The sequence below is a fragment of the Mustela nigripes genome, chromosome 6, assembly GCF_022355385.1.
Source record: "Mustela nigripes isolate SB6536 chromosome 6, MUSNIG.SB6536, whole genome shotgun sequence".
Taxonomy (NCBI): domain Eukaryota; kingdom Metazoa; phylum Chordata; class Mammalia; order Carnivora; family Mustelidae; genus Mustela; species Mustela nigripes.
The window spans coordinates 8,711,885-8,731,397 of NC_081562.1; the positions used below are offsets into that span (position 1 = coordinate 8,711,885).

Genomic DNA, 19,513 nt, shown 5'->3' on the forward strand with positions numbered 1-19,513 from the left:
GGGTTTCAGCCTCCCCAGTCCCCACACACTGTTTGGTCAGCCCAGGGGACATGTTTAATCCACAGATGCCGACTTTTACTGATCCAAGAGATGAGGAGCTGATCCTCTGCCTGCCCCACCCTTTCCCATCTATGTGGCCTTGGACTGTTAACTTCCTCTCTCCCCAGACCTCAGTTTCCCCATCTGTAAGGCAGAGAGGACAATCACTGCCCTGCCTATCCTGTGGGGCAAAATGATGATCCACTGTAATCCAATCAAAATCCCAACTTGTTTTTTCCTGTGGAACCTGGCCCTGTGATTCTAGGATTTATCTGGACAGGAGAGGAGTCAAGACACTTTTTTAACCCCCCACTGAGCCACCCAGGTGCCCCAAGACACTTTTTTAAAAGGAGGAGAAGGAGAGGAGTCTGACCCGACAAGAGAGCAAAATACAACTACAGTTATTACTGGAGCGTGATACTGCAGCAGGAACAGAAAGATTCATGGAACACCACAGAGCACAGGGACAAACCCATACATAAGGCAGAACTTAATCTATTACAGAAACACCTTTTCAGATCCATGGGGGATGGAAGAACTAAACAATAAATGGTGTTGAGATAATTGTTGTCTGTTTGGAAAATAATAAAGCTAGATCCCTACCTCACTCCATATACAAAAACAGACTTCTTGAAGACTTGGTATCAAAAGAAAAAAAGAATGTAAATTATCTCATTAATTATTTATCTTGATTGCACATTGAAAATAATCATCTTTTGGGCGCCTGGGTGGTGCAGTCAGTTAAACATCTTTTTGTTGATTTTCGCTTAGGCCATGATCTCGGGGTCCTGGGATCGAGCCCCATGTTAGACTCTACTGAGGGTGGAGTCCGCTTGAGATTCTCTGTCCTTCCTTTGCACCTCCTGCTCTCTCTGTTTAAAATAAGTACATCAAGGGGTGCCTGGGTAGCTCAGTGGGTTAAAGCCTCTGCCTTCAGCTCAGGTCATGATACCAGGGTCCTGGGATCGAGCCCCACATCAGGCTCTCTGTTCAGCAGGGAGCCTGCTTCCTCCTCTCTCTCTGCCTGCCTCTCCACCTGCTTGTGATCTCTCTCTCTCTGTCAAATAAATAAATACAATAAAATCTTTAAAATAAGTAAATCAATCTTAATAATAATAATCTTTTGGATATATTATGTTAAGTAAAATATATTACAGAATTTAAAATAATAAACTTCTGGTGGATTAAAAATCATAAATGCAACAAACATAACCGCAGAAGTATTACAAGAGAACAGGGAACATTTTTGTTAACTCAAGATATATGAGGCCTTCTGGATAAAATACACAAAATCCAAATGCTACAAAGGAAAAAGTCAAAAGGTCCTATATACAAATGCAAAATGTCTTTCTTCTTCTTCCTTTTTTTCTTTTTTTAGAGAGAGGGAGAGGAGGCGGTAGGGGAGAGAGAGAATCTTCAGCAGGCTCCATGCACAACATGGAATCCAAGACAGGGCTTGATCTCACAACCCTGAAATCATAATCTGAGCCTAAAGCAAGTGTCAGACATTTAAGCGACTAAGCCACCCAGGCATCCCAAAATGTAAAATTTCTATGAGACAAAGAGGGAGCACACTAAGAAAAAAGGAACAAACTGGGATAAAGCAGAGGTAGACAAGCTTTTTGTGTAAAGGGCCAGATAGAGAATATTTTTTGCAGATCGGATAGTCTCTGGCCAATTACTCAGCTGCACCATTGTAATGAGAAATAGTCATAGGAAATAGGTAAACAAGTGGCATGACTGCATTCCAATAAAACTTTATTTACAAAAACAAACCAGTGATTGCCATTCCCCTGGGATGAATCCTGGCAACATATAACACAAACAAGAGGGTCGTCTGGCTGGCTCAGTTGGAAGAGTAGGTGAGTCTTGATTCTGGGATTTTGAGTTCAAGCCCTACACTGGGTGTAGAAATTACTAAAAATAATAATAATAATAATAATAGGTAAATAAACTTGAAAAAAAAGATAACTGCAGCATGTTAAAATCACCTATAACTCAGTAAAAAAAAGAAAAATAACCACTAGGGGAGAAAGGACATAAAAATGCAAAGAAAAAAATTCACAGAAGAGGGACGCTTGGGTGGCTCAGTGGGTTAGACCTCTGCCTTCAGCTCAGGTCGTGATCCCAGGGTCCTGGGATAGAGCCCCGCATCAGGCTTTCTGCTCGGCAGGGAGCCTGCTTCCCCCTCTCTCTCTCTGCCTACTTGTGATCTCTCTCTCTCTATGTCAAATAAATAAATAAAATCTTTAAAAAAAAATTCACAGAAGAAATAAAAATGGCAATGTACTTGAAAAAAAATGGGGGGAACCAATATATCATTATATAGGAAGAGTTGCTCACTTGGCTAATAATAGGAAAATGCAAACAAAAATAACATCGAGATCACTTTATACCCATCCAAATGGAAATGTATCGGTGTTAACAGTACTAAGTGTGGAAAAGAGTGAGTATAAACAGACATGCGCACACGCTGGTGGGAGTGTGTGCTGATACAAACTTTTTAGAAGGCAATTTGGCAACATCCATCAACAATGAACATGTACACACCCACCCCACATCAAATGGCCACCTGACAGTCAGAGAGCCAGCACTGTGACTCCGCAGAGCAGGGACGGACTTCTTAGTCAATGGTGCTGGGACGACTGAATAGCCTACAGAGGGGAAATCTTGACCCCAACCATACAGCTTACTGAAAATTATCTGAGGGGGAATACAGACCTAAATGTGAAAGATAAAATGCGAAGCTTCTAAGAAAAGACATCGGAGAATATTTTCATCACCTTGGCTTAAGAAAAGATTAAACTGGACACAAAAAGCAATACTAAAAAAATGACTGGGGGGCACCTGGGTGGCTCAGTGGGTTAAGCCTCTGCCTTCCGCTCAAGTCATGATCTCAGGGTCCTGGAATCGAGTCCCGCATCAGGCTTTCTGCTCAGCGGGGGGCCTGCTCCCCCCCCCCTACCCTGCCTGCCTCTCTGCCTATTTGTGATCTCTGTCTTTCAAATAAATAAATAAAATCTTTTAAAAAATTTGGTAATCCAGATCATTACAACTAAGAGCTTCTTTTCAAACCAAATAACACCATTAAGAGAGTAAAAATGGAACAGGCTAGAATAAAATATGTGCAATATATATATAAATACACATATTATACATACATATATAGATAGATACATAATATGTATATATATACCAAATATATAATTTCTATAAATATATCATATATACACATAAAATATCTGCAATTATATGTATGATTGTATATATATATATATACAGCCACTACAAATATATAATAAAAGGACAACCCAATCTAAAAATAGCTACAGACCATAACAGACACCATGTAAGAAGATGCACGAATGGCCCATAAGTACATGAAAAGTGCTAATCACTAGACATACGGACAGTACAAATTAAAACCACAATAAGATACCATCGCCCTCTCACTGGAATAGTTAAAATTAAAAGGATGGGCAATACCAAATGTTGCTAAGGATGCCGGGCCCCTGGAACTCTCCGACTTTGCCAGCAGACATTTAGTGCAATCAATCCAGAAACCCATGCAACAAAATCTACCCAAGCTGAACACACGTGCACCCTTCACGATTCCACTCCTGGGTATCTACCCCCAAAAAAGGATGGCTCTATCCACCAAAGATAAATCCAAGAATATACATGAGTCATAAGAGCAAAAAAAAAAAAAAAAAAAAAAAAAACCAGCCCAAATCAACAGTGGCATGAAAAAGATAAATACTTGTATATTTGCTCAATATCTACCCACAGCAACGAGAAACAAAGCAACTACCGCCCGCAAGCATGTGGGTGACTCTCAAAGACACATTACCCTACGCCGAAGAGGCAGACACAAAAGGTGGCTTCCTGTATGATTCCACTGTCAGTCAAAAACAGGCAACACAAATCTATGGCGATAGAGGTCAGAATAGTGGCTACTTTGGGGTGACAGGGATAGGAGCCGGCCAGGGGCAGGAGGGAGCCTCCTTACAGGGAAAACTTCATAAAGCTGTATACTTAGTAGTTGTGCCCACAACTGAAAGCGTTATATCTTAACCAATAAAGTATAAAAACAGATACACATTGGGGCACCTGGGTGGCTCAGTGGGTTAAAGCCTCTGCCTTTGGCTCACGTCATGATCCCAGGGTCCTGGGATCGAGCCCCGCATCAGGCTCTCTGCTCGGCGAGGAGCCTGCTTCCTCTTCTCTCTCTCTCTCTGCCTGCCTCTCTGCCACTTGTGATCTCTGTCTGTCAAATAAATAAATAAGTAAAAATCTAAAAAACAGACATACATTTTGTTAGTAATTATGAGCCTAGCCATTGATCACTGTGTCCACACGGATCACGTGTGTACACGATGCACTCTTGTGTGCAAGAGCAACACCTTGGAAACCATGCAAGGTCCATCAATAGGGACTGGCTGGATGAACCATCGTTTCTCTGCGGAGTAAGAAACACTGGTGTGAAAACACCGTCCAGCTACCCTGTTTGAAAACCTGCCTGGAATGGGAACAGGCGTGTGTGTGCATGTTAATGCTTAGACAGAATCTGGAAGAAGGGACCAGATGCTTTGCAGAGGACACCAGTCCACATTCTGGCCTCTGCCACTTCCTAGCTGGGTGATACTGTCTTGATTCTGTGCTCAAGAACCCCCAGACCGACCATTTAGGGTCTCCGCAGGGGCTTCTGCGCGCTGGGAGCACACTCGCCGGGGGCAGTCACAGCGGTCTCTGCAGGCGGGGGCACCTGAGTTCGAATTCCAGCTCTGGCTTTGTCAAGCTTGCCCTAGAGCTTAGTACCCCACGCTCGGCCTCAGCTGCCGGGTCTCCACATGGGGTCAGATTTCAGCGTCACCTCAGGCACACCTGTTACACTGGGGCACTTCATCACCGTTAGCCAATTAAATAAACCAATCTAGAGACACTTGATGACCAAGTTAAATAAACTCACAAGTGTGATTTCACACAGAGATGGTGCCAAGAGGAAATCAAACCAGATAATGCAATAGGGTGTCTGGGAGTGGGGGCGGTGAGGGGTGGTGAGGGAAAGCCTCCAGCAGGTGTGACACTGGGGCTGCCGTGGGATAACGAGAACGGGGTGGCCGCAGAATGACCTAGGGGAAGATCCACGTGGGACAGAGGGGTCTGGACATGTCCTGAACTCCCAAAGCTGAGAGCTCATGCCTGTACATCTCCATCTTTGAAGCCCAGACCAGTAGAAGCAGGTGCCCCCCTCTCCTGCTGCCTCAGGGCCCACCTCTCCTGAGTGATTGACACACTTCTGAGTGATTAACCCTCCCACAGGGCCCTTCCCACAAGGATGCCCCTTCTCTGGTCTACCAGGTGTCCCACGAGTCCCCCCAGCAATGGGCAGGTGAGCCAGGCCCCTCCCCAGTCCTCACCCGGCTCTCTGGTTTAACTTCATCTCCATGACTGACAGGCTGGGAGGGAGAAAGCTCAGCCCACTCCAAGCAGTGTCCCCATGCCTCCTGCAGCGTCCTCGGTCCACAAGAGTCACTCAGTGGACATATCTGTGACCGGCTCCCCCAGGGCAGGAAGTCCATCTTCTGCTGGGTCCTCTGCACTAAGCACGGGCTTGGTAAGAGCAGCCACTTGAGTGCTTTTGTTGAGTGAGAGGCTGAATGAACACACTCCCCTATTTCTGTCTCCCCAGGGCCTGGCACCAGGCAGGAGCACACTAACACACAGTAAAGTGGTAGTAGACTCCTGTCCAAACACATCTGTGTAGGTACACACACTCCAAGACATGGCTCACGCCTCACCATGGGCATTCCATAGATGTCAGATCTCTTGGACAACTCAACACAGCTGCTCCAAGAGCCGAAGTTTGACTTCTGTTTGGATGGCTTTGACAATCGCCTCCCTGAGGGGTAGCCTGCCCACCTGCTCATCAGGGCATTGGCTGACTGAGAGATGACCTTTCCCTGATGACTCAGTCATGGAGAGGAATGTCTGTCATTGGGCCAAGTTCTGTGTCTGCTTTTGAGGTTTTCTGTCTCCCTTTTCCCTGTCGACATCATGTCTGCTTGGGTCTTGACTGTCCATTCCCCTCTTATTTGACCTCCTGGTAGGCAGCTTCCACTCTGTCCATTCTTCCATGGGGCCCCAACTGGGCCCCATTCCCAGTTACCGAGTAAGTTCAAACTGTGTGCTAAGTAAGAGTCACTGGGAGCTGAATTAGCATCGAAGGACCTATTTTAGTCTAGGACTTTATGATGCCCATTTTGAGGCCTCACTGGCCTTTTGTGCCCCTTTTAGCACCCAGCCATTCACAGGAGACCCACCACCGACACACCTGAGCACATTTCTTGACTTCTCTGCCCCAATGGGAATAAGGATTGGGACCAGGGGCTCAGTGAGGAGACCAACCCCTCAAACATCAGAACCACTGCCGCCCCAGGCAAAGATGGCTGGCGGCCACTATGGTGGCAGGGGCCAGACTCACATGGTGAAGTTCTCCTCCAGGAAGCAGCGGTTACGCAGCAGGCCCGCCCAGAGCTGTACGCCAATGATGCCGAAGATGAAGAAGACAAAGAAGCAGAGCAGGAGGACATTTCCCAGCATGGGCAGCGTGTCCAGGAGCAGGTTCACCAGGATCCGCATACCTGTGGGTGAAGAGACTGTCAGACTTGGGAGCAGAGGGCCCCAGAGGAGAAAGGAAGAGCAGGCTCAGAGAAACAGTGAGAGGGGCCCAGGGAGGAGAGGTGGGGACACATGGGCAGGGGCTCCTAACCGCTCCCAGCCTGCTCAGTGGCCATTAAACAGACGTTCCCTTTGGTGTCGGCCCTTCCACCCAGAGGCCACAGAAATGGCTCTGGGCCCCACCGCACTTACACCAGATTCCTGATGAATAAGCAGCTATTTAGTTATGGAGTACAATTTATGTGCCAAACTCTCTTCTGGGCAATGCACAAATATGATCTCCTTCAGTCTTTATGACAAATCTGTGAGGCTGGTGATATTATCCTTATTTTATAGAAGGGGCGACTAGAGGTCCATAGAACTAAAGCTACTTGCCTGAAGTCACACAGCTGGGAAGCAGCAGGGTTTGGATTTAAACCAGGGGTCCTGATACCAAGTCTGGCCTTCCCTCCACAACCCCCCATTACCTGGCAGCCTGAGACTGAGGCTGGCTCATCTCACTCTGTGCAGAACCCACCCAGATGAACACAGTAGGTGTCTAATGAATGTGTCCCAAATGTCCTTCATCGCTGGGGCAGCCACTGGTTCCAGCCAGAACCACTCCACTGACCCATCCCACTTCATGGTAGAACCAGGCATAGCTCTCAGACAACATACAGAAGAGCCATTCCAGCAGCAGTGGACTCAGATCTGGCCAGAGAGCAGAAGAGGACTTCCCTTCCCGAGGAATAGCTACAAAGAACCAGCCAACCCAGAGGAAAGAGGAGTGGAGAGTGTGAGTACTGGAGTGCTTTGTGTGAGTGCTGGAAGTAGGGTGGGAATCAGGGTGAATGAGGGGGGTTTCAGGCAAGTATGGGAAGGGAGCAGAAGGTTTTGGTTACATTCTGGAGGGGCCTGATATCCAGAAACCCGGCAGGTAGGAAAAGAAAGCCTGTGGAAAGCATGCCACCTCTGATTTAGAGAGATCCGGGTTCAAATACTGCCCTATTTCCTATGTGAACTTGGGCCAGTCACTTCCTCTCTTGGAAGATGAGGCCTTTCAGCAAAGGAGGCCAAGAAGACAGCAGCCACCCTGCAAAGGTTCCCCAGCTCCAGGGCCACACCCCTATCACAGCAAACCCTGGAGCTCCCACCCCACAGCCTGCAGCCCCACCCCACACACACACACTTACCACACTGCACATCTACGCCCCTGTCCTTCCCTTCTGCCCTCCTGCCCTGGGCTGATCCACACCACTGTCCACACCCTCCGTGCCCTCCTTCCTTCCACAGGCTCAGTCCCACTCCCAGCCCCCGCCTGTGAAACTGACCTGCTCTCCCAAGTCTGGATGATGTCATCCATCACCACGACCTCATTACCCATCTGTATGCCACCCACTCCCCCTTGACTCTATGGAGGAAGATCCAGCCACCCCAGTAACTGGAGAATCCACAGGATTCTCAGGAATTCACAGGAGTACAAACCCCAGGCAGATGGGTCACCTCTGCCTTCGGTTTGACCCAGATCCATTCCCAGCCCTGTGAACCCAGCCCCATGGGGCACTGGGGTGGCGCAATCCATTAAGCACCTATCTTTGGCTCAGGTCATGATCTCTGGGTCCTGGGATCGAGTCCCACATCAGGCTCCCTGCTCAGTGGGCAGTCTGCTTTTCTCCCTCTCCCTCTTCTCCCTGCTGCTTGGTGCACACATTCTCTCTATCTATCTTGCTCTCTCAAATAAATACATAAATCTTTAAAAAACAAACAAAACAAAACAACAACAACAACAAAACAGCCCCACTCCCCCACTCCAGTCCCTGTGGTTTGGCTGGGCTCCCATGGAGATTACATGACCTGGGCCTGACCAATCAGGGGCAGATTGGCACATTCTGTTCCCCTAGCCCCAGGGGTTGGTCTAGGATGGGCATGTGACCCCGTTCAGGACCAATGAGTGCCAGCCCTGAGACTTGCGCTGGAACTACCCAGGGAGGGAAATGCTCGTTTTCTGCAGAGCTTGGAAGCTGGGAAGAGTTACACCTGGAACTACTGGGACCGCTGCTGGGACCTTCTTGCCTTAGCAAGAAGAAGCGCCTGCCTGTGATTGAAGCCAGCCAAGGGAAAACAGAGCCCAGGACAGAACGGGAGTAATTCCTGACAATAGCCTGGAAGGGCCACAGGAGGTCCATGAACCTTATGAAATTGCTACAAAATGTGTGAGTATGACAACATGAATTTTTCTTGGGGGAAGGTCCACATGAATATCTGTGGCCCCAACATGGGTCAGGAGCTGGTAGATCATTCTTGAGTGCATACATTCCAAGATTCTGTGAGGTCTGACTCTACCTACCTCTCTAGCTTTCTCTCTCTCTCTCTCTCCTTCACCTTTGCCTATTTCTCTCTCAATACCAAGTTATTTGAAGTTTCCTAAATATACTATAGGATTTCACACCTCCATGCTTTTACTCATGCTATTCCTCCTGGAACAGCCTTCCATGTCTCTCTTTTATGCCTGGCAAATCCCTATTCAGCCACCACCGGCCAGTTGAAGCTCTACTTTCTGTCTGTAAAGCTTTCCCCTATTCTTTCTCACTCCTTCCCAGGTGGAGTTCATCCCTCTCTTCTGCTCTGAGCAATCTCAGCACCTCTGACCTAGCCTAAGCTGCCTTGGACAGTTGTATAGGTTGCATACTGCACAATCTTGGAGGCCCCATTCACTAGGCAATCTTCTAGCCCTACTGTATAATTAGGTTTGCCCTCCTGCCTCTTCCATTGGGCTGTTAGCTCCTGGGAGCAGGGCCTGTGTCTGTGTCAGCACTCTCAGAACCCAGCGGGCCCTAGCCAAGAACAAAGACTTGGCCAACATTTGCTGAATGATGTGACCTGTCATGAGGAAAGAATGGAAGATTGGATAGGGGAGGATGAAAAGCTGGTGACAAGAAAAGCAGGGGCCTTATCCAGATTTTTGCTTATTCCAGGGGTGAGGCTAAGGTGGTTGTTAACGAGGGTAATTTGGGATTTGCATCACAAGCTCTGTGTGGTGTGATTTCCAATCAATAATTAATGCCTACCCCACCCTCCCTCCCCACAAAACTAGGTCAGCCTCCTCCGGGGAAAGGCAGGGGGCTACCTAGTAGGCTGCGACCACCAGCTGAGAGCAGGACAGGGCGAATGAGGACTCAATACCCCACCCCCACCCCCAAGGGGGTAGCCAAGGGTGTGCAGGGGAGGGAAGCAAGGAAACAGGTCAAGCACCCATGCCATCCATCCAAATCCACACAAATGTGACCTTAGCCAGTTGCAGGCCTTTCTGGGGCCCCATCATTCATTCGCCTATCAAACACTTCCAGATGCTGTTGTCTGCCCAGCACAGTGCTGGGTACGGAGGAAGCCAAAGGCGAACATTCCACATCTCAGCCCTTCAGAGCTTGCCGTCTAGTGGGGGTTGGGGAGGACACAGTGTTGGGAAACACAACCAAGCCTGGGGAGTGGTAGCAGCTCTGGGAACCTTCCTGGAGGGACTGACTTGAGCCTGGAAAAGCCACGGCAAAGGCACAAAGGTATGTGACCATTCAGAGAGGCCAAGCTTGGGGGCAGCTGCAAAGCGGAGTCCAAGGAACGTGAGGCTTTATGCTAGGTGACAGGTCTGGGAGGCCCATGGGCAGATTCTGAGCAGGCTGAGCCCTTGGACGGGGCAGGGACAGAGGCAGGATGCAAGCGCTGGCGGCCAGCGGCCACGGGAGAAGAGGCTGGGTCAGAAAGAGAGCGAGGAGGCAGGTGGCTCCGCTCAGTTCCAGCCTGGCTGTTCCCTGGGGCCCGGCCTTTGTTGCTCAATTAATTACATTTCCTTGTTCTCCAGGATATTGAAATTCTGAAAGGCTCCTCAAAACCTGCTCGGCTGGCTTCCCTGAATGGCAGCCCATTCCCCCCTCCTCTCCTCCCTCTGCCGAGCCAGGCCCCAGCTCACTCCACAGCCCTCCCTTGGGCCTAGGGAGTCCCAGGGCCACTGAGCCAAGGCATAATTAGCTAATTAGGGACTCAGAATGAATCCCTCGTTTCCGTGCCAGGGAAAAGGGGCCACAGGATTAGGGAGTCAGGGAGGACCCCGAGAGACCCCGGCTAATCCTCCTTTTATGCCCGCAGTCAAGTAATTAGCTAAGGCAAGTCAGCCGGTTCCTCTCTGCCCTCGGTTCCCCTGGCACTGGCCAAGGGAGGCGGAAGCAAAGAGGAGAGGGAGAACAAGAAATGGAGACAGAGGACAGAGATGGAGAGCAAGGGACAAGGAGACAGAGACATCTGCCTCAGACCATGTTCCTCCACACCTCTCCCCCACCCAGCCCTCCTCCTCCAGGCAGTCTTCTCTGGTTTCCACCACCAGTTAGTCATGAAGCCATCCTGCCTCCACTTCTGCAGGCTCTCACTCGCCATCTCTCAGGGTGAGCTTATCGGGTTCTGCCTTCTAGTGTGACTTCTCAGGCCTTCAGCCTGGGGTCGAGTCCAGAAATAGGCTCCAAGCAACCCATGAGTGTGGCTGAAGGCCCTGTTTCCCCAGCCAAGAAGGGAAAGAGGATCCCAGAGTCCCCGGGACAGCCAGTGCTGTCTCTACTTTGCCTAGAGCGCCAACCCAGGACAGGATATGCGGGTGCCACTTCTGGTCGGGCAGCCTTGACACAGAGCTTGCCCTCTGGGCCCCGGCGGCCTTGTCTACAGGAGACAGTCCCGCCAGCTACTCAAGAAAAACATAGGGTCAAGATACCTCTGAGGGGGACAAAAGCTGAAGCTGTTAGCAGTCCATCCACCCCCACAGGAAAAGTACCACCAGCTCAGCCACACCTCCCTGTGTCCCCCAGGCCACACCTACACCTGCTGTTCCAGCCAGAATGGAGATGCCCCCCCCCATCATCCCTACTCCTTACATTTGCGCACACTCTGCCCCACCTCTGTGGCCCTCCTCTGCCACGGGCAGTCAGTGCTGGGTCCCCTCCCCAGGGCCGCAGAGCCGCAGGGCTCCAGGCTGTTGGGACACAGCCAGGCCGGTCCCCTGCTGGCCCCTGGAAAGCCGTCACGCACACTCACAAGGCCGTCTTTCTTCCTTTCTTAGACCGTGGTTGGGTGAGTGTCTCTTCTGGTCCCCCGGCCAGCCTGGTCCCCCGATGGGAGCACCACTGCCCCCCCCCTCCGTCACAGCACTTTGCACGCTCTTGGCCTTCATCCACTCCTGGCTCCACCCATGCCCCCCAAAATGGACAGTGTCCTGAGCATGAGACTCCCCCCCCATGGGTGTTCTGCATCCTCCAACCCAGTCCAGGGTCTGGCACAAAGTGGCCCCCCCAAAGGACAGCCAAGAAGGAGTGATGAACGGGTGGATGGAGCCATTCGACTAACATTTAGTGAGGACCTACTATGTGCCGGGCACTGTTCCAGGCTCTAGGGGGTGCATCAGTTAAAACAAACAAATGGATAAGCAGACCAAGTCCCCTGCCCTCCGGAGGTGGGACATTCTAGATGGGGTAAGGGGAGACAGAAAACCACAAACATAATAAATAATCCCTTTCCTTATTTGTTGGGTGGTAAGTGTTAGGAAAACTTTCATAAGCTTTCAGAAGGAGAAAGGGATGGGAAACGCCAGGCTGGGCCAGGGACATGGTCGATATGAAGGTACGAACAGGGGCCAGGAAAGGCCTCGCCAGCGAGATGATGCAGGTCACAGGCTCACGGGAGCTGAGGGCATCCGCGGCGCGCACATCTGGGGAAGATTTCTCCCGGCAGATGGAGCAGCCAGAGCGGGACCCGCGGTGGGGGTGAGGCAGGCACGCTCAGGGAACAGCCAGGAGGCCAGTGTGGCTGCAGGGAAGAGAGGGGAGGAGGGGATATGGACACTGGATAGCCCCACAGGGGCGAGGACTCTGGCCTCTGTTCCCCCAACGGTCATGGGCAGAAGGGAGATGCAGTCCTACGATGGTTGGAAAGTTCACCCCAGCTGTGGGGGCAGCGTGGACTCTGGGGGGCCAAGCTGGAAGCGTTCAGCCTGCGGGACGGGGTACAATCGCCTGGGTGTCGCCCCCGGCACTCGTACACATCTTGGGACGGGGGCCCTAGCCTGCAGGCTCCAAGGCCAGGGGCGTGACAGCGGCCCTATGGTTGCTGCCTCCTGAGGACAGCCCTGCCTTCCCCTGGGACGGATACAGGGAGCGCTGAGGGGAGCCCACGAGGGATGTGGCCCTGCGCTTGCCCTCCCCATGTCCTCCCTGCCAGACGCCGGGCTTCTGCGGGACTCTCGGGGGCCGGAGCTTCCCGTCCATCGGTTCCTCCCCAGCCCACCCCACCCGGCCATCGCTTACCTGCCAGGATGATAATCCACATCTGGCTGGGTCCCGATGACAGTGACAGTGGAGGCTGGGGACATGGCTAAATTCTGGAGCTTTCTGAAGGTCAAGCGATTGATGGGATGGAGGGGTGGGGGGCGGAGGAAGTAGGAGTCGGGGGATCTCCCAGGTCAGAAGCCTAAGGCCAGAGCCATGGAGCTACCGTCATAGGGACACAGGACTCGGTTTGGACACGTGGCGTTTGGAGTGCTGGTGGACGTCGACGTGAAGGCATTTCATAAGCTCGCGGGGTCTGGAGTTAAGGGAGAGGAGTGGGGCCTAGAAGTGTCAGGTGGGTGTCCTCAGGGTACAGAGAGTCTCTAGATGGCACTTAAACTCGGATGCCAGCAGGAGACAGAAGGCAGAGGGGCAAACTGTCGGAGCTGTTCAACCCATTCACCTGCTTTCACCGGGGACCCCTCGACCAGCCCCCACTGTGCTGGGCGGCAGTGGGACCAGAGGCCCTTGGTGGCAGTGGGGGAGCTGAAGCGGGAGGGACAGGGCCACGCTTCCTGATGGGCATCTCCCTTGGAGGTCTGGGGTGCTGTCTATAGACAGCAGCTGTCAGCCCCAATTAGGCAGCCACCCCGCCGGACTAACTCAGGCAGAAGTAGTCGGACCATCGCCAGCCCCTGCCAGGGGCACAGCCCGCAGCCGGGAGAAAGGGTGCGGGGCTGAGGACAGGAGGGGCTGAGGCTGTGGCCGGCCCAGGGGCTCCCCTCCTCTCCGTGGTCTGGCTAGGTCAGCAGAGGGTGCTGAGCGAGCGGGAGAGGCCGTCTGCCATGCCTGCTGCTGCCAACGCCAGCTAATCAGGGGCACAGTGGGCGCCGGGGACGCCGGGCCAAGCAGCATACGGCCGTGCTGCCGAGGACACAGCTGCTGGCTGCAGCCCAGCAGGGGAGGGGCCTGCGGGCTGATGAGGGGGCCTTGGGGGAAACGAATGCCAGCCAACGAGTGTGCACCCCGATACAACGAGTGTGCACCCCGATACCCTCCATCCCAGGAGAGTTCACGCACGAGAGGGCAGTCCTAGCTCCAGTCCAGTGGAAGGTCCCTGAACCCACTGGTGCCCCAAGAACTCCCACTCATTCTTGGCACCCCTTCTTTGTAAAACCTCTTCAAAGGACATGTGAGTGGCCCTTCCCCGCAGCCCCCTGCTGCCTCCATTAGAGCACAGGTCCCACCGGCCCACAGATCCTGGCTTGAGGATCTGCCTGAGAAGGGGCTGCATCCAAATCTCCATGGCCCCTTAGTGGACGCTACTGTGGACGAATGAATGAATGAATGAATGAATGCATAGTGCCCTCCCTTGACCTGGTATCCCATCCAGGAATTGCTCCTTCGGAATTTGTAGAGCGGGAGAGACCTTGAGCTTGATGGTGGGGGAGGGGAAGAACGCCTTCACCCCGCCCCACCCCCCGGGCACTTTTCCTTCCACACACTTGGCTTCTCTTGTTCCCAAGTCAGGTTCTCACTAGATGTCTGGCCCAGATGTTTTCCCACCTACCTCCATCTCTTCTGAGGAGGCAGCAGCCCCGGGGAAATTGGGCCCCTCCTCTCTCCGCCCCCACACTCCTCCCCTGCCTACCTTCCCCATGGGGGCTGCCAGTCCTTTCTCTGGGAGGCCCTGTGGGTGCCAAAGACTGTCAGCCCCAAGGTCCAAGTTATGGCCTGGGGTGGGACCCTGCTGCCGCGGCCCCCAAAGCCCAAGTAAACTTGCCTCCGTTTGAAAGTGAGACTCCCAGCTTCCTGTCCAACAGATGCCTCACAAGGCAGGATCCAACAAGGAATCCTGGGGCCTTCTTCATCTATCCTCAGCATGACTGGTCTAACCACGACCCAGATGGGCATGAACTTGGGCAGAAAGGGCCAGAGCAGGCCTGGGATAAGGGACAAGGTGCCAGCCATGAGCCCAGAGCCCCTCGGCCTGATGGGCAATCAAAGACGTGCCTGCAAAACCAGGTCATTCAAAGACTTCTTCTTCTGAGACCAGAACCCTGAGAACCCCTGAAAACAAAAGTCTGGGATTCTGAGGCTCGATGAGTCTAAGATTCTCTGTGACTTTCCCCAAGGCTAATTCCAATATCCCAAGAGTATAAGCATCCCATGCAGTCAACGTATGGTATTGGCACCTGTCAGGAGAGGATGCTGTGTGGACCTCTGCAGCCCCACAGTCTAGCAAGGGAGGGCTAGAGGCCCGTTTTAGGGATGGGAAAACTGAGGCCTGAGAGGTGGAGCCACTGGCCAAGATCCCAGGTCCAAACCCCAGTCTGCTGCTCTAAACACCACCCTCTGAGGCCCCAACATTGGGACCCTCCCTCTATGAGAGACGCAGGGTGGGGGCTGGTCGCTGGGCACCTGTTCTGTGCCTGCAGTGCAGACAAACCCATGGGAGATGCTACGTGCCATCCTCACTGTGCAGGCCCAGGGGACCGAGCAAGACAGGAACCATTCCTGGGGTTGCAAAGCTAATCAACATAGGACCGAGCTTTGAATCCTGGCAGCAATGCTCTGTGCAGAAGGACTGTGCCTCCCTGCCTCCCACCGTGACTTGGTCCTGTCAGGTCACACAGCGCCTGGTACCCCAGGAGCTCTATGCTTTGCCAGTGAAAGGTGTTTGGGAAGGGTCCTGACGACATCACTTCTGCTTTGACCCTGGATGTGGGCAGGGGCTTTCCTGATGCCCTGCAGACGGGGTGGCTGGCTGGGATGCCTACAAGTTCCAGGGAGAGGAAGGGGTGGTGGAAAGGAGCCAAAAGCCCTGGGGTCTTGGGAGCGTAGGTTCAAATCCTACCTCTGCCCCCAGCCAACTGGGTGGCCTGGGGCAATTTATTCAACCACTCCGTGCCTCAGTTTCCCCATCTGTAAAGTGAGCATCATAGCGGCTCCACCATCCTACGGCTGTTAGGAAACCAAAGAAAGCAGCCACGTAAAGCCCTAGATGGATTTCTCCCATTTATCACTCTTGGTCAGTCCACAGAGCATGCGCAGAGTTCAGCTCCCGCCCCACTCTGCTGTGCAGCCCCCCTGCCCAGTCCCCAGCTTGGGGACTGTCTCCCCACTCAGCCTCTGCCAGGATGCCCTGAGGCCCCTGCCCTCTGTCCTCAATGTTCCAGCACCTTCCTCACAACAGTTAACACCTACCGACCATCTACAGCACATCCACCTCCGTGCTAAGCCCTTCATGCATGTTACAGCATTTTGTTCTTACAAAACTGTAAAGAAATTGGTCTTATCAGCCCCATCTTATTGTTGGGGAAATGGGGGCTGGGAGAAGAGCATGGAGGCCCAAGGTCCCACAGCGGGCAAGTAGAGCCCTGGGACTCAAACCTGGGCCTGTCTGTGTAGAGCAAAGCTTCAGTTCGGCCGGGTCCCACAGCTGGGACCTGTCAGTGGCTTCTTCCACAGCTCTGTTGGCTTTGCCTCCCTGCCCTGGGAGCTTGTCCTCCACCTCTCTGCCTCGGGCTGGGCCTGGGATGGGCCTACCATCCCAGGCCCAGCCCAAACGCCCCTGCACAGCAGCGGGTGATCGCTGCACCGGGGACCGTGAGCTGGACGGGACTCTGTGGGCGGGCAGTGACCCGGGCCAGACCCAGCATCCCCAGCAGCTGCCCCTGAGCTCCCCAGACCTCCCTCCCACCCCCCTCCACAGCCTGGGCTGAGGGGCGTGATGGTCACTGAGCTACAGATGTGGGCCCGCAGGTCAGACTCAGCTGGCTCACAGCCTAGAGGTGACTTCCCTAGTTTCTTACTGGAGAAACAAAGGGCACTTTAATATTTAAATAGTGTGGCCAGTGGGCTTTGGAACGCAATGCCACGGGCTTACTGGGGGTGCAGGCCTGGAGTTGCCCGGTGCCAGGATGGGGCACTTTTAGAGATAATCGGCCCCATCTTAACAAGGCCCAGAAACGGACAGTGACTTATGAAAGCCACAGCAAGGAGCCAGAACCCCGCCTCCTGACTCACAATCTGGTGCCTTCCTCTCTCCCTCCCCCACCTTCTCCTCCACGCTGTGCTCCCTTTATCCATCAAAGGCTGAATGGCCAGGATAGAGCCCGGCGTGGTAGCACGGAGGGACATATTTTACAGGGTTTGTAAACAACATTGTGACTCCCGGGTGCCCCATCCATTATGCACAAAGTTGAGAACTACACATCGAATCCAGTCCTCCTCTTGATTTGTGCAAGTAGAGAAAGTGAGGTCCCGTGACACCACGGGACTTCCCGGATCACAGAGCGGGGTCCTGGCAGAGCCAACAACCAGATCTTGCATCCCCTGCGAACCCAGCTAAATCTTCTGGGCTGATCGTGCTAAGGCTTTGTAGCCATTGCTATATTTTTCCAATTGCAAGGAGCTGCCCACTCTCCAAGGTTTTGCAATTAATAATAGCCCATCCTTTCACCATGCCTGGGTCTCTAGCCTGCCATCTAGTGGCAACACCGAGAGCTACAGGATATTGTTGAAAAGAGGGGGAGTCCCAGGACAGAAGGAACTCCGAAAATGAACAGGAGGACTTGGAATGTTTTAGGGAAACATCTAGAAAAAAAAAGGAGGGAACCAACCAAATCTCTCTAGGATACACTTGTAAGAGCTTGTGCCCCGCCCCCCGCCATGCCACCATTCCTCAGTGACTCTGGGCAGAGGAGGTGGCATCAGGGACCAAAGCGGCCCCTGCCACAAAGGTGGGGATGGACCAACCAACCTGCTCTAGGAGTCCTGGGTCTATTTTGGCTCCCAGAGGGTCTGTGCTCCCAACAACCCCCCAAGCCAGGTTCTGAGGCAGTGAGATTCTTCCTGTCAGCTGAGAGGGACAGTCAGCTCCAAGCAGGAAACCATCCCCCAGCTCTGGCTGTCTGAGCCTCCCAGTCACACCTATTAGCAGGCGGGATGCCCCTGAGGAAGGACCTGGACTCCTCCTCCCCGGGGGGCTCCGGGCCACACAGCCTCCAAAATTGGAAGCTTCGGGAGCGCAGGGCCCATCGCTGCCATTCTCTGGAGAACCAGGCAGGCTGGTACTGGGGACTGGGAAGTGACCTGCACAGCCAGGAGCCGCCTAATGAGCTCCTCACTCAGTCCTGGGGAGGGGGAGGGTGGCAGGGAGAGACACAGGCACCACACAAGCCACATGCACATGCATGTACACACACGTGGTCTCCTGTGGTCATGCAGACCCTCAGACCCACATGCATCCACACAGAGATGTACAGAAACCCTCCCTAGAGAGAGACCCACACCCTGTCCCCTCCCCCCAGAGCTTCTCTTCTCAAATGTCCCCTTATGTCACTGTTCCCAAGACCTGGAGGTTCAGAATGCAGGACAATGTACAAACACCTGCGTGTGACCCCCAGCACAGGCACACACACCGCTGGAAAGGGGTCCCGGCCCATGGACTCAGTGGCCATGGGGGGCTGCCTCCTGAGAGCTGTCCCTGCTTGCTCTGGGACAACAATGGGGAAGGCCAGGGCCAGGGGGTGGGGTAGGCAGGAGAAACGGGGCCCCTCCCATGCCCTCCCTCTGAGGTGGCTCAGACAAGACGCTGGGCTTCCCCCCTCACTCCCCAAGGTGAGACCTGGACCTTCTGGGCATCTGCTCCCTCAGTCCCGCCCCACCTGGTCACGGTCACGGCCATCACTGACCTGCAGTCCCGGAGCCACCCTGAGGCTGGCTTGCCTGCCCCACCCATGCTCCTCACTCCTGCCAGGCATTTCTGAAACACTCTATGGCCTGGTTAGTCCCTGGACTGCACAGGGTCTCTGTTCAGACACCATCTTGGACCACCAGGCCCCCGCCTTCCCCACATTGTGCCCCACATGCTCCACGATGCCGGGACACCTCTGTGTCTGAGCACCGACAGCCCCGTGGCCCTGGCACAGGACAGCTGCTCAACACCCTTGCTCAGTGTGTCCCTGACGCGTAGTTCTCGCGCGGCTTCCATGTACTAGGGTAGCTGTGGGCGCTCCATGAAGCAAGCCCATCCTGTGGCCGGCACCCCAGGAAAGGGTGGGGGGGCGTCATGGAGGGGACACACACTGTGGCGAGTGTACTGGTTAGACGCCCAGGCGCCAAGGTGCCGGCTGTGTGACCCTTCTATGGGCTAAAGACAGTTTTGAACTAGGTGATCTAGAAGGAGTCTTGTAGGATTGGTGGGGGTGGGAAGCACAGAGAGAAGCTGGGGAACCCGCCCCCCCGCCCTGCCCCCAGTGAAGTCTCCCCAGAGCAGTGGGAGGGGACCAAGGGCACAGTGCTGAGCTGCTTCTCCCCACTCCCCTCACAGCTTTGCTCCTCATCACTCACCCCTACCCCGCCCCAGCCTCCCCATCCTTCCCTCAGGACCTTCAGAGTAGCACTCAGGGCTCCCTGGGGGTTCCTGCCATGTCAACATTCACATGTGGGGACGTGACCCTGTACGTGCGCCCCGGGGACCCCCTCCGTACTTGGCCCGGTCTGCCCAT

General features: G+C 53.5%; 1 protein-coding gene across 3 annotated transcripts in view; it reads right to left on the reverse strand.

Annotated features, from left to right (window-relative positions):
• CACNA1I (calcium voltage-gated channel subunit alpha1 I) overlaps positions 1-19,513 on the reverse strand; it is a 114,612-nt gene that overhangs the window by 46,038 nt on the left and 49,061 nt on the right. For all 3 annotated transcript variants that reach the window (XM_059401966.1, XM_059401965.1, XM_059401964.1), the window contains one exon: positions 6,524-6,683. In XM_059401966.1, coding sequence (XP_059257949.1) covers positions 6,524-6,683 — 160 coding nt within the window. The remainder of the gene's footprint in view (positions 1-6,523; positions 6,684-19,513) is intronic.